The sequence below is a fragment of the Oryx dammah genome, unplaced genomic scaffold (assembly GCF_014754425.2).
Source record: "Oryx dammah isolate SB20612 unplaced genomic scaffold, SCBI_Odam_1.1 HiC_scaffold_28, whole genome shotgun sequence".
In the NCBI taxonomy this organism is placed as follows: domain Eukaryota; kingdom Metazoa; phylum Chordata; class Mammalia; order Artiodactyla; family Bovidae; genus Oryx; species Oryx dammah.
In genome coordinates, this window is record NW_024070212.1 from 58,236,398 (window position 1) to 58,252,305 (window position 15,908).

General features: G+C 35.7%; 1 protein-coding gene across 3 annotated transcripts in view; it reads left to right on the forward strand.

Annotated features, from left to right (window-relative positions):
- Positions 1 to 15,908, forward strand: part of TTLL7 (tubulin tyrosine ligase like 7) — a 159,408-nt gene that overhangs the window by 85,789 nt on the left and 57,711 nt on the right. For 2 of the 3 annotated variants that reach the window (XM_040232450.1, XM_040232451.1), the window contains exons 11-15: positions 5,563 to 5,710; positions 5,796 to 5,869; positions 6,323 to 6,442; positions 6,954 to 7,089; positions 15,395 to 15,481. In XM_040232450.1, the coding sequence (XP_040088384.1) occupies positions 5,563 to 5,710; positions 5,796 to 5,869; positions 6,323 to 6,442; positions 6,954 to 7,089; positions 15,395 to 15,481 (565 nt within the window). The remainder of the gene's footprint in view (positions 1 to 5,562; positions 5,711 to 5,795; positions 5,870 to 6,322; positions 6,443 to 6,953; positions 7,090 to 15,394; positions 15,482 to 15,908) is intronic. The other variant, XM_040232452.1, reaches the window with a different exon arrangement.

Consider the following 15,908-nt stretch of genomic DNA (forward strand, 5'->3'; position numbering starts at 1 on the left):
ACCCACAACTGGGATTGCTGGATCAATGGAATAGTATTAGACTGGCTGCCATTTACATGATCATGAAAATCAAATATTTGAAATGCTACTATGTGGGAAGCTGTTATCTTATTATGAGAGAAACTTGTTAGAAGTTTCACTGAATTGTTTAATGAAATAGTGAGCAGTCTGCTACTATAAGTGTTCAAATAACTTCTAGGACCTTTTGAGGTCACTTAAGCTCAGGGATTTTATGATCTCAGTTGATTCTAATTGTTATTTCAAGAACTCTGTAAGAGCTGTGGGATGTCTCCAAGCAATTTATTTACTTGAGATGTTTTCAAACATTTAGTAAATGCCTGATTGAGAAGTAGATTTATATGGAAGGCATTATTAAGAAGAAATTGAGATATAGCTTGTTCAGAAATTTTCATATGACCCCTTCTTTTGTGTGATCAGAGAATGATTTGCCTAAATTCTAATATTTCAGTTATTCTAAAGGAAATGAATAGGAAGGAAAGAGATATAGAATAGGAAATTTTTATTTCACTTATACAAGTGTATCAGGTATTTTAGATTATTTAAGCAATATGCCTATACATTTTTTGGCATACATATTGTTTAAGTAGTCCTGTCAAATGTATGACTTAAATTCTTAGTCTCCTCTTCAAGTTTAAGGACTTCTCATTTCTCTCCTGGTCTGTTTTATTGATCCCCTTGCTTCAGCACTGACTTTCATCCCATCTTGCGGTTTCCATTCTGTTGCTCTCCGAGTCATTTAAAAAGTGTTTATTGAGTGCCTACTGCTATAGGAGTAGGTGCTGGGAGTTCAAAGTCTCCCATGATTTCTGGCTTGGATGAGTTGTTTGACAGTATGTCTTTTATTTAGATAAAGGTTTTAGGCAAGAAACTGACTTAGAAGTGATGGGGGAAGTAGAAATTAAGAGATAATTCAGTTTTAAACATGCTGATTTTGAAGTGCTTTGAGACACTCAGGTGGAATTGTCAAGTGGGAGATGTGATATACAAGGTCCCAGGAGATAAGAGACCTCCATGTGACTGACATACATGTATAGATTGCTGTTGAATACAGTAGATGAGAACATAGAGTGTATATATTGAGAAGTAGAGAGGGGCAAGGGCAGAGCCTGAGGGATACCAACATTTAAAGAGATACTTGTAAATTCTACTATTCTGCTCAGATTGTTGCCACATCAGAACGTTTAAACATTGCCTACAAGTCATTTTTGATCATTAGACACAGACTGTTTATAATCTGTCCCTTGCATCTCTTGCCAACCTGATCACTGTTTGTTCTTCTCTTTTTCCTGCCTTGGAATTAATTTTTTTAAAGAAGTCTTATACAATGCTATTTTGCATGTCCATAATTTTGTGTGTATTCTCACTTAAATTTTCTTTTAGCTTTGTCTCTCTGGTGAATGTTGACTCATTTTTAAAAAACTGTGTTAAAACATACTTGAAACTTACTACTGTAACCATTTTTAAGTGCACAGGTCAGTGGCAATAAGTACATTCACATTATAACGCAATAATTACCTCCATCCTTCTCCAGAACTTTTTCATTGTGTGAAACAGATTCTGTACCTATTAGACAGCTCCATATTTTTCTCTCTCACCAGCCCCTGGTAAACACCTATTCTGCTTTCTGTCTCTATGAATTTGATTAGGTACTTCATACAAGTAGAATCATACAGCAGTTGCTGTTTTGTAACTGCCTTATTTAGGTTAGCATAATGTATTCAAGTGTTAGTCTCTCAGTCGTGTCCGACTCTTTGCAACCCCATGGACTGTAGCCCACCAGGCTCCTCTGTCCATGGAATTTTCCAGATAGGAGTACTGGAGTGGGTTGCCATTTCCTTCTGCAGGGGATCTTCCTGACCCAGGGATCAAACCCAGGTCTCCTGCATTGCAGACCGACTCTTTACCACCAGAGCCTTCAGGGAAAGCACAGTGTGTTCAAGATTCATCCATATTGTAGCATGTGGTCAGAATTTCCTTCCTTGTTAAGGCCCATTGCATGTATATGCCACATATTGATTAACTCATTCTTGAATACCTAGCGCAAACCTGACCTTCTGTTTGAAGCCTTTGCTGTAGCTAAGCGGTTTACTTTGCTTTTGCCGTCACCCCTACTACTGTCACTTTTTAAGTAGCATCCACTGTAACCTGTGTATTTATTCACGTGGTATTCCCCTCTCCCCCTTTAGACCATTGCAGCTTGAGGGCAATGTCTCTATTCATCTTTGTATTTCCAAGGCCATGTCTAGAACTAGAGTATGGTGAATACTAAATAAAATGATGACAAGGATGGGGAAGGACATTTCATTCAAAGGTAACTCCTTGTAGTAAGATAAGGAAGTGAGGCAAGCACAGCATGTTCATATAACTTCCAGAGTTTCCATATTACAAGAGCTTGTATGTGTGAGGCCAGCTGATTAGAAAGAGAAAACCCTTGAATGGAATCACAAGATAATGAGTAGCGGAAAGAACTCCAGAAAGTGTAAACAAAACTCCTTAGGTCAGTGTATGGATATAGCTGAGCGGGAAAACACTGATTAAAATGCTGAGTGAATGGAGATCCTTTGGTCTCTGGTTAAATTTTGTTTTGGACTAAGAGTCGTTAGTGCTTATTCATACCAGTTTTTATAGGGAGGCAAACATAGTTCTTTATCTGTATGTGCTTGAGCTGGGTGTGTGTCAGTCAGTGTCCTGTTCTGTGAGTTAAGTCTTTGCTGCGTAGAGATGCATATGTCTCTGCCTTCATTTCTTCCACAGCATTCTCATCATGGTATTCTCAGTCCTTTTGTTGTTCTCCCTTCCTCTATCTTGTCATTTCTTCTTTCTCTCTTACCTTTTTTTCTTTCCAATTGTTAGTTTTTGTTCTTTCCTCTTCCTTTTATTTCTATTCCCCCTTTCTCTCCTGTCCTTCCTTTAAATTGTATGGTATATAGAAATGATTTGTCCTAGGTAAAATGGAATAAAATAAAAGTTAAGAGCTACCTAAATCACATTTTCCATTTCCCTAAACAAAGGAAACTCAGCCAAATTTCATATGTATTATTAGAAAAATGATATTCTTAATCATACAGTCATTAAAAGTAGAAGTCTTGTTGCCATCTCAAGTTCAACCCTTTTCGTTACTTCTCACATTTAAATAATAATAGTAATTAATCACTAAAGCAAATTTGGAAAATTCAGCTGTGGCCACAGGACGGGAAAAGGTCAGTTTTCATCCCAATTCCAAAGAAAGGCGAAGAATATTCAAACTGCTGTACAAATGTGCTTATTTCATATGCTAGCAGGGTAATGCTCAAAATCATTCAAGCTAGGCTTCAACAGTATGTGAACCAAGAACTTTCCAGATGTACAAGCTTGATTTAGAAAAGGCAAAGGAACCAGAGATCAAATTGCCATCATCTGTTCAGTTCGGTTCAGTCGCTCAGTCATGTCTGACTCTTTGTGACCCTATGAAACGCAGCACACCAGGCCTCCCTGTCTATCACCAACTCCCAGAGTTTACCCAAACTCATATCCGTTGAGTTGGTGATGCCATAAAACCATCTCATCCTCTGTCGTCCCCTTCTCCTCCTGCCTTCAATCTTTCCCAGCATCAGGGTCTTTTCAAATGAGTCAGCTCTTCGCATCAGGTGGCCAAAGTATTGGAGTTTCAGCTTCAACATCAGTCCTTCCAGTAAACACCGAGGACTAATCCTTTAGGATGGACTGGTTGGATCTCCTTGCAGTCCAAAGGACTCTCAAGAGTCTTCTGTAACACCACAGTTCAAAAGTATCAATTCTTCGGCACTCAGCTTTCTTTATAGTCCAACTCTCACATCTATACATGATTACTGGAAAAACCATAGCTTTGACTAGATGGACCTTTGTTGACAAAGTAATGTCTCTGCTTTTTAATATGCTGTCTAAGTTGGTCATAACTTTCCTTCCAAGGAGTAAGCATCTTTTAATTTCATGGCTGCAGTCAGCATTTGCAGTGATTTTGGAGCTCCCAAAAATAAAGTCAGCCACTGTTTCCTCATCTATTTGCCATGAAGTGATGGGATCAGATGCCATGATCTTAGTTGGATCATAGAAAAAACAAGAAAATTCCAGAAAAAAATCTACTTCTGCTTCATTAAGTACACTAAAGGCTTTGATTGTATGGATCACAACAAATTTTGGAAAATTCTTAAAGAGATGGGAATACCAGACCATCTGTCCTGCCTCCTGAGAAATCTGTATGCAGGTCAAGAAGCACCAATTAGAACCGAACATGGAAAAACGGACCCATTCCAAATTGGGAAAGGAGTACGTCAAGGCTGTACATTGTCACCCTGTTTATTTAATGGCTGTGCAGAGCACATTATGGGAAATGCTGGGCTGGATGAAGCACACAAGCTGGAATCAAGATTACTGGGAGAAATATCAGCAACCTCAGATATGCAGATGACACCACCCTGATGGCAGAAAGAGAAGAGGAACTAAAGAGCCTGTTGATGAAGGTGAAAGAGGAGAGGGAAAAAGCTTGTTTAAAACTCAAAGTTCAGAAAAACTAAGATCATGGTATTTGGCCCCATCACTTCTTGGCAAGTACATGGGGGTAAAAGTGGAAACATCGACAGATTTTATTTTCTTGTACTCTAAAATAATTATGGATTATTTTAGAGCACAAAATTAAAAGATGCTTGCTTCTTGGAAGAAAAGCTATGACAGTCCTAGACAGCATATTAAAAAGCAGAGACATTACTTTGCTGACAAAGGTCTGTATAAAGCCTTTGACAAATGTCAAAGTTATGGTTTTTCCATTAATCATGTATGGATGTGGGAGTTGGACCAGAAAAATGGCTGAGTGCTGAAGAATTGATGCTTTTGAATTGTGCCGCTGGAGAACTCTTGAGTCTCTTGGACAGCACGATGATCACACCAGTCAATCCTGAATATTTCCTGAAGGAAATCAACCCTGAATGTTCATTGGAAGGGCTGATGTTGAAGCTGAAGCCCCGACACTTTGGCCACCTGATGTGAAGAGGTGACAGTGGAAAAGATCCTGATGCCGGGAAAGATTGAGGGCAGGGGGAGAAGGGGAGACAGAGGATGGCATCACCAACTGAATGAACATGAGTTTGAGCAAACTGCGGGAGATAGAGGACAGGGAAGCCTGGTGTGCTGCAGTCCGTGGTGTCGCAAAGAGTCTGACACAACCGAGCAGATGATCATGCTTGCAGTGTCACTCCAGGTTAATCTCTATAAGAACTTTTGAAGAGAAGTGCTGTTGTTAACATTTGATAGATGGAAAAACAGACCCAGCAATTAATTGACCTAAGATTGTATAGCTGATCAGTTGCTATACAATCACCATTTTCTCTTGTTACCTTCAAAACTTCTGTTTGTTGGATGGAAACCCATAATTGATGAATGACTAGATGAATATTTGTGTGAATACATAAATTTAATAAACATTGATTCCTATTCCCACTGTTTCTCCTCTTCTGCTAATTCTCCTTACAGGGATAAGATCAGAGCTTATTTGAATTGTGGAATATGATATTATGTTCTGTATTTTAGGACCAGTGATAAAAGGAAAAACTTGGCTAAACAAAAAGCTGAAGCTCAAAGGAGGCTTTATGGTCAGAATTCAATAAAAAGACCCTTACCGGGTTCCTCAGATTGGGAACAACAGAGACATCAGTTGGAGAAGCGGAAAGAAGAGCTGGTATGAAAATTTTAACGATGTGCCTACAGTTTGAATTACATAATTCACTTGTCAGGTTTTATTTGTAAAATGTCTTCGTTTCTAGAAGGAGAGACTAGCTCAGGTACGGAAGCAGATCTTGAAAGAAGAACACGAAAATCGACACATGGGGAATTACAGGTAACCTTGCTTTTGTTTTTTTATAGATTGAAAAAGTGAAGTGTCAAAACAGCAGTGTGTATATTTTTTAACTTTTAGGCTTATTTTAAGCCGTGTTTGTATCATGCTGAGAGAGTGCTTTTTGTTTAATTTACTTCCAACAAGGACAGATAGTCAGCAAGTAGATGGTTCCGACTTGGTGAGAGCTCCTGCTTGCCAGCCTCAAGGGTGGTTGTGTAACATCTTTTAAGCCTGATGTTATCCTGTTATCTTATTTTATTATCATATGGTATTTTGAGAAAGTCAGGTCTCTTAGTATTCTTTCTGTCAGTTCAAAGCTGTGTTTGTACTTTGTTGTAAATTTAAATGTATCAGGAACCAGGCAAATAGTGAAACTGTCTGGAGGAGCCAGGTATGAGACAGAAAGGGACGTGGACTCTGCAACTGGACCCCCTCCAGTGTCACATTTGACAGGAGAAGACGGGGGCCCTCTAAGCTCTTTGTGTTCCTGGAAAGACTACCCCTCCTCCCAAGATTTGATAATGACTCAGCAGAATTAGGAGAATTTGACATCATTGAACTTCCTGCCCTCCGGTAAGGTGTTCTTTCCAGCCTTAATACCATTAGCAGTAGAGATGAAAACACGTTCCTCTCAACCTAATTGTCTACCTAATTCTCTCCAGCAGAGAGGAAAATTCTGCCACCCCTCAAAAGATCATTAGGGTTAATCCCTACATTCTTGTATACATCAATAATCACACTAAGTCTAAAACTTTCCAAACATTATCACTTAAACTATCTCTGATAAAGCTCTCCAGTATTTCTCCAATATGTCCCATTGCAGTTCTTCTTAAACCACCTCCCCTCAACCAGATCTTTATACTATGCTTTCTGGAACTCATCACTTAATGATAATTCTCTAGATAAACTTCAGTTTGTATGGGTAACAGATAAAAATTTATGGATATCTTATACTGTATTCATCTTTATTTCTAGCACCTAGTAAAGTGACTGATACAGAGTCATGGATTATCTTTGTAGTTCACCTTATGTCTTGCACTATAATAGCTTTTTTAAAAAGCTGGTTTATCTGATTTTATTGTAGGCGAATTTATCCTCCTGAAGATAAAACACTACTTGAAAAGTATGAAAATTTGTTGGCTGTTGCCTTTCAGACCTTCCTTTCAGGAAGAGCGGCTTCATTCCAGCGAGAGCTGAATAATCCTTTGAAAAGGATGAAGGTAAAAGAATGAATGTTTATAAAGAAAAGAATGAAGCCAAACAATATGTCTTTAAAAAAACCCATCTTAGTCCCACATGTAAAATCATTTCACTTTTAAGATGCACTTTTCTTCCATTTTAACAGTTGGTAGTGTTTCATAGCCAGCCAAACGATTTCATAAGTAAGTTGTCTTAACAGGACAAATTGTGAGGTAGAGAATGTTGATGTTATTTTGTAATCTATTGTAATAAATGTTTTATTGTAGAGTTGTGTATACAAAACTGAATAAAAAATAGATTGAAATAACCTAGTGGTTTGTGATGTTCTCATTATTTGGATTATAAATAGTACTATGCAATATTTTTTTCCTGATGCTGCATAGACATCGCATATGAGAAATAATTGAAACACACACATACACATGCAGAATAACCTATATGCCTTATTAAAAGGTCTATTGCAGTATAATAAGCCATTTCTTTTATTTGCTCGTAATTCTGCAATCTTGGCTGGGCTCAGTTCAGTGGTTCTTCTGCTGAACTAGCTTGGAGTGAATCATATATTTGCATTTATTGGGAAGCTCATCTGGGGATGGAAATCCAAGGTGGCTACACTCATATGTCTGGTGCCTCAGTTGAGAGAGATGGAACATCTGGGGAGCAGGCTGGGTGTCTTTTTCTCTTTACATGACCTTGTAAGGAGGGTAATCAGAACTCAATATGATAGTGCAAGTTTCCAAAAAGGAGCATTTCAAGAGGACAAGCCCAGCGTGCAGAGGCTAATCAAGCCCCTGCTAGCATCGTGCTTACTAATGTCCCACTGGACAAATATGATTTTTTTTGTTGTCTAAAGAGTCAGTGCTCTTTAATAGTTTTTTAAGTATTCATATTTACTCATACTTACATTTTCTTGTGTCCTTAATTCCAGCATGCAGACCTATTGTAGTTGTTTATATTTTACATTGCTGGAAATCTCCTTAGTGTGATACTCCATATCTTGGCTACCCTATTATACTGAGTGATTTAAAAGTCGTGGTAAAGTTTATTATAAATAGATTTTTGTATAGTCTTTGCACTCAAATTCTGCAATAGAAGGTTATAAAGCCATTTTCAAGCAGAATAGGCCAAAGGGACAGAAGCAGAAGGGATATTGTATACTCCAATGCTCTTTTCCTTCCAATTTCCCTCTTTTGACATATGCAGTTATTTCTACTGTTAGAATTATGTTCTGTAGCTTTTTGTTTTTCCTGACCAGTACAGTTAGAGACCTTTGTTAATTTTCCTTCACCTGTTCTGTAATGTTATTTCTCTCTCCTGTGAATACAGTCTTTGATCCATCTTCCCATCACTCTGTACTAAGAAATCCTAAGCATTTTGGACCCAGACAGGCCTATGTTCAAATTCCAGCTCCCCTATGTTTCAATTTTGTAACCTTAGACTAAACTATTTGTTCAGTTGGATCACTAAAATAGTAGTATTAAAAGTATACTTGACAGGTTGTGAAAATAAAATTGAGGTTAATTAAAATAGTCTGTTTAAAGTACTTTCAGTTCAGTTCAGTTCAATCTCTGTCGTGTCTGACTTTTTGTGACCCCATAGACTGCAGCACGCCAGGCTTCCCTGTCCATCACCAACTCCCGGAGCTTGCTCAAACTCATGTCCATTGAGTTGATGATGCCATCCAACCATCTTATCCTCTGTCATCCCCTTCTACTCCTACATTCAATCTTTCCCAGCATCAGGGTCTTTTCCAATGAGTCAGGTCTTCACATCAGGTGGCCAAAGTATTCAGAGTTTCAGCTTCAGCATCAGTCCTTCCAATGAATACATTTCAAAATTTAGTTTAATGTCAACACTTTGCCTGCCCCATTCCATTGGTCTATGAGCCTATTCTTTATATATATATATAAATTTATTTATTTTAATTGGAGGTTAATTACTTTACAATATTGTATTGGTTTTGCCATACATCAACATGAATCTGCCACAGGTATACACGTGTTCCCCATCCTGAATCCCTCTCCCTCCTCCCTCCCCTGTACCATCCCTCTGGGTCGTCCCAGTGCACCACCCCAAGCATCCTGTATCCTGCTTCGAACCTGGACTGGCGATTCGTTTCATATATGATATTATACATGTTTCAATTGCATTCTCCCAAATCACCCCACCCTCGCCCTCTCCCACAGAGTCCAAAAGACTGTTCTATACATCTGTGTCTCTTTTGCTGTCTCACATACAGGGTTATCGTTACCATCTTTCTAAATTCCATATATATGCATTAGTATACTGTATTGGTGTTTTTCTTCCTGACTTACTTCACTCTGTATAATAGGTATGAGCCTATTCTTATACAATCTTCACACAATTTTCATTACTGTTGTTTCATAGTGTCAAAACTAGGGAGAGTGAATCCTCAAATTTCTTTTCTTTTAAACTCTTAGCTTTTCTAGTCCTTTTATTCTTTCATAAATTTTAGAAGCAGTTTTATTCTAAATCTTAATTGTTTAATTACAAAAAAGGCTGCTGGTATTTTAATTGGGATTGAGGAATTTATAAAACAATTTCTAGGGAATTAACAATACTGAGTCTTCTGATCCATTAATATGGCATTTCTCTCCATTTACTTGGATCTTTAATTGGATCTTTCTCTATGTTGAGTTTTCAGTTTATATTTCTTGTGCATAGTTCATTAAATTTATTCTTAAGTATTTAATTCTTAATTTTTTGCTATTGTTGCTGATAATATTGTTTGTAAATTTTTTTGTTTTTGATTTGTTGCCAAATTGTAAACATCTGGTTATTTTTGTATATTGCCTTTATATCTAGCATTTTTATGTATTGTATTTTTACTAACTGCATTTCAAATTATATTATGACTTTTATTTTGGTTACTTAGAAGTTTTTTCCTTAATTTCCATATGTTTAAAAAGTTCTAGTTTTATTTGTGGTAAGGATTTCTAGTTTAGTTCATTGGTATTAGAAAACATATTCTGATTTTAGTCTTGTAAAATAAATTGAGACTTGCTTTAACTTGATATGATAACTATTTTAATAAATTTCCAAATTTACTTGAGAATAATGTGTATGGTAGAATATGTTTTATATATGTCTTTTAAGTAAATTTGGCTATTACTGTTCAAATATTCTATAACCTTTCTTATTATTTTGTCCCACTTGTTATAGCAATTACTGAGAGATTTGTTAAACATTCCAACTGTGATTGTGGATTTAGTTCTGTCAGTTTTAATTTCATATCCTTTGAAGTTACAAAGGTGTCTTTTTAATGAATTCATATATTCTATTTTACCACTATGAAGTGTAAATCTCTTGGGTGATACTTCTTGTCTTAAGATTTACTTTGTGTGATTAATGCAGTCATACTAGTTTCTTTCTTATGATTACTATTTCAATTACATATCTTTTCCATCCATTTATTTTCAAACTTTTTAATCTTTTATTATACTATTTTAACTTTTATCTTTTTCTATCAATTATTTTTATTATACTATTTAATCTTATTATTCTATTTATATTTGTAGCATAATATGATTTTTTTAAATTGATTTATTTTTTTATTGAAGGATAATTGCTTTACAGAATTTTGCTGTGTTCTGTCAAACCTCAACATGAATCAGCCATAGGTATCATAATATGATTTTTTCTCAAAAGAAATTACAGTATGCGTCCTTTAATCATAATAATCTACCCTGAATTGATATTTTACCACTTCATAGACTATATAAGGACCATATCAGTTTAGTTTCATTTAGTGTCTCCTTCCAAAGTTTGTGCTGTTATCATATACTTTACTTTTACATAGTTGCAAGCCTCAAAATGTATTATTGTTACTATTACCTAAGCATTCAGTGATTTTAATGTTTCCTATATAACTTCTCATGTTTATTTACATGTTTACCTCCTGTGTTCTTCATTCTATTGTGCATATTCATGCTTTTGACAAGGTTTGTCTTCCTTCAGTTTGAAGAAGTCTATTATTTCATGTTCCTTATAGCATGAGTGTAGTGGTGATGAGTCTTCTGCTTTTTTTGTTTGTTTGTTTGTTTGTTTTTCTTGGTTTTGGTTTTTGTCTGCAATTGTCTTTTATTTATGCCTTTACTTAAAATTGTAGTTTGAGTATAGAATTCTACGTGGGCACTTCTTTTTTAAATCCCAGCACATCTGAATGTAATATGTTGTTGTTGTTTTTTTCTCCTGGCAGCCTTTTTCTTTATTTTCAGAATTTTGACCTTGATGTGTCTGTGGGTTTTTTTTTTTTTATTCACACTGCTCATAATTTTCTTGACCTCTTGAAGATGTAGATTCATCTCTATCATTGGTTTCAGAAACCTGTCTTTTGTTTTTCCTTCAGATTTTTTGCTGTGTTATTTTGCATATTGTCTCTTTATGGGACTCTCATTACACATATTAGATCATTTGACAGCATCTCACATATAATTGGCCTTCTGTATTCACAGATTCTGCATCTGTGAATTCAAGCAATTTTAGGTTAAAATACTTGGAAAAAATTCAGGAAGTTCTGGAAAGCAAAGCTTGAATTTGGCATGCTCCAGCAACTACTTTCGTAGCATTTTATTTGTAACTGTTTATATAGCATTTTGGAGAAGGCAATGGCACCCCACTCCAGTACTCTTGCCCGGAAAATCCCATGGATGGAGGAGCCTAATAGGCTGCAGTCCGTGGGGTCGCTAAGATTTGGACACGACTGAGCGACTTCACTTTGACTTTTCACTTTCATGCACTGGAGAAGGAAATGGCAACCCACTCCAGTATTCTTGCCTAGAGAGTCCCAGGGATGGGGGAGCCTGGTAGGCTGTTGTCTGTGGGGTCGCACAGAGTCAGACACGACTGAAGCGACTTAGCAGCAGCAGTAGCAGTAGCTGCATATGGCATTTAGTTTGTATTACATATTATAAGTAATCTAAAGCTGATTTAAAATATATAGGAGAATTTTTGCAGGTCATGTGTAATATTGCACTATTTTGTATGAGGAACTTGAGCATCATCAGATTTTGATATCTGCAGGAGATTCTGGAGCCAACCCCCATAGATACTAAGGGACAAACTGTATCTTTGATATTATGTTCTGTTTTCCTTCTCTCTCTCTTTTTCTCTGTCCTTCAGTTTGGATGATTTCTATTGATGTATCTTTGCTGAATTCAGTATACCAGTAAGGCTATCCAATCACTTCTTATATTTTTCAATTCAAGAATGTCCATTTGGCTTTTTGAATTCCGTTTCTCTATTAAAAATTTGCATCTTTTATTCACTTTGTTTTTATCAATTTTATCTAATATGTATATGTTATTTTAAAATCCTTGTCTGTTAATTTTAACATCTGGATCATTTATGGACTTGCTTTTATTGATGATTTTTCCTTTTAATTATGGATCACATTCATTTTTCAGTTAGTTTGAAGTCCTATAATTTTCATTTATTCTACAGACATTGTTAAAAATCATCAAAATTGAACTGATACTATTTTGTTCAAAAGAAGACGTTTCTTTCTTATTTCAGGGTGCTAGGTCAATGGGCTGCTCTTTGAGGCAAAGAAAAGTTGAGCAAAAGCAAAAAATCAACAGTGGGAACTGTATCAAACTTAAACATTTCTGCACACCAAAAGAAACAATCAACAAAATGAAAAGGCCACCTATAGAATGGGAGAAAATTTTTGCAAACCATATATAAGAGAAAGGGTTAATATCTAAAATTTGTAAAGAACTCATACAACTCCATAACACACATACAAATAAACAACTTGATTAAAAATGAACAGAGGGACTAAATAGACAGCTTTCCAAAGAAGATATTCCAGTGGCCAACAGGTACATAGAAAGATGTTCAGCATCCCTAATCATCAAGGAAATTTAAATCAAAACCACAGTGAGATATCACCTCATACTTGTTAGAATGGCTATTATCAAGAAGATTAGAGGTAGCAAGTGTTGGAAAGAATGTAGAGAAATGGGAACTCTTATAATCCATTGGTGGGAACGTAAATTTGTTCAACCACTAAAGAAAATAATACAGAGCTTCCTCAAAAAATTAAAATCAGATCTACTATATGATCCAGCAGTTCCATTTCTGAGTATTTACCCAAGGGAAATGAAAACAGGATATCAGAGATAAATGCACTCCTATGTTTACTGCAGCATAATTCTCACTAGCCAAGTTATGGAAACAACCTAAGTGCCCGTCAGTGGATGAGTGGATAAAGAGGATGTGGTGTGTATATAAATGGAATATTACTCAGCCACGAGAAAGAAGGAAATCCTGCTATTTGTGACAATGTGGATGGACCTTGAGGACATTATACTAAGTGAGATAAGTCAGACAGAGAAAGACAAATCCTGTATGATATCGCTTAGATGAGGAATCCAAAAAAGACAGAAGCATAACACAGAGTTAAACGGTGGTTACTAGGGCTGGGGTATGGTGGAGTAGGAGAAATACTGTTTAAGGTTACAGTCTTGTAACTAGAAGTAAATAAGCCCTGGAGATCTAATGCTCAATAGAGTCAATATAGACAACAATATTGTATTGTAATTATCAATCATTACTTAATTATCTCAGTCTCAAAAAAGAAATGGTGATTATATGATGTGATAAAGGAGCTATTACTAAAATGGCGATCCTGTTAAATGCATAAAGGTATCAAGTCAACATTTTGTCTCCCTTAAATTTACACAATGTTATATGTCAAATATATTTCAACTAAAAATGAAGTAAGAAAAGAAAAAGGTTGAACTGAGGCTCAGGCTGCATTGCAAAAGGTTTGCTTTAGTTTACCTATGGTTTCAAGCACCTTGTGAGTGATATCTATTCAGTCTATTACAGGCTTCATCCTCTACTGGTATCTAGTAATTTCAAGACTATAGAGAAGTGTTTCTGGTTTTCTATCCATGCCTCTATCCTCTATTCCACTACATAGTCAAGTAAAATTGCTGTTGGAGAGGCAGAAGGTGAAGAGAACCAGGTCTGCGGGGCTCTTCTGGGTGTCTCACGAGCCCACATGTCATTAGAAAATTCCACTAGATTCTGTTTATCCTTGCAGAATCTCTATGCTTATTATAGACCTAATCTCTGCTCAACTGTTTCTAGACTTGACAAATGACCCCAAAGTGGAAAGTGGCCACTTATCTCGGCTCACTTAGGGAACACTTTTCCCTCTCTGGTATAATTCCTTTTACATTACTTTTATCCATAGTTTTCTGATGTCTTAAAAAGTATGATTATTTAGTTTATCATCTCTTTTTAGCTGTTATGGTGGAAATATTGTCTATATGACCTTCTTTCTCCTAACAAAAGCAGAACTCCTTACTTTTTAACTATTGTGTACTGCTGTCTTTAGAATTCATTGTAAGATTGTTGTTTAATCAAAGCTTTATAAAAAGAACCTTTTGGTATTTTAATAAGTAAATCTTAGGTTGGGATGAAGAGTGACCGTTTTTATGGATTTCCATTGCACAGTGAGATTTCTAGTTTCTTTTAACCCCCCTTTAAAAAAAGAAACACAAATATAAATCATAAATACATGAGTGAAGATATGACATTTTATATGTTGAATTAATAACTCAATGAAAGCAGTTGACTGTACCACTTTTAGTATAGCTATTATACTCCTGGTGCTCCTGTGTTTTCATCATGTTACCCTTTGCCTCCAAAGTGACGCTCGAAGAGTGTAAGAGAAGATATTAGGCCTATAGAATGAAAACCTTTCATAAAGTTCTAAAGATATTCTTGTTCAATAGTTAAAAATCTGAGTTTCATTAAATTGTGTCTGTTACCTAAATACTAACATTGGATTGTTCTAAATGAACCTATTAGGCCAGTCGTCAGTGTTCTGTCTGAAGTTGTAATTTTATTTTACACTAATCAATATGGAAATGATTGATGTGGTCTAGAGAAATCAGAGTGAACTTTTAGACATTTTAAAGTAGCCAATAGGCTAATTTATTGAAGTATTGTATTCTAAGATTTTTTTTTAACTTTATTTTTCTTTGCATTTTTATTTTTTATTTTTTTTAAATTTAAATTTATTTATTTTAATTGGAGGCTAATAATTTATGTTTTCATAAAGATATATTTTTTATGATTATCAATACATAATATTTTCATCTTAGTACTATTTTTATTACCAGATTTTAGTGAAAGTTTTCTCAAGAGTTTGCCATGATCCTTTCTTTCTCATTTGATCTGAACAATCTTTGTTAAATAGTTTATGGAATCTTTACACCAAGACTGATGAACTTGGAAAAATTCTGAAGTCCATTAGTGATCATGATTTTAATTAAAATTTTTTTTAAGGAGGAAGACATTTTGGATCTTCTGGAACAATGTGAAATTGATGATGAAAAGCTGATGGGCAAAACTACCAAGTCTCGAGGACCAAAGGTACCGTCTCCCTTACTTCCTGTCAAAGTAGACTCTTCTATGGACAGTTGAGTTTCTTTTCACTTTTCTGACTCTATGAATGACTGATGCCATTTTCAAGAAACTTTGTGGACTATGGAATTAGATGACATTATCTTGTTTTTAGGAGAAGCTTCATTTTGTTAGTTTTTCGCCTTTTCTAATTCTGTCCTTAATCAAGTGAAAGCCCTATGAGTCAGGGTCAAATGAGATCTAGAACTGGTACCATCATTATATACTCGGTACTAAGCTTTCTTTATATATCCAGACATATAATTTTCAGAGATGAGTAGCATTTTAGATAAGACAAATCATGACCCTAGAGATACTAATGAGGAACACCATCTTTTACTAGCCCTGCGATATTAAATTTGTGTAAGGTAAAACAGTTCAGGTTTCTAAGAATACA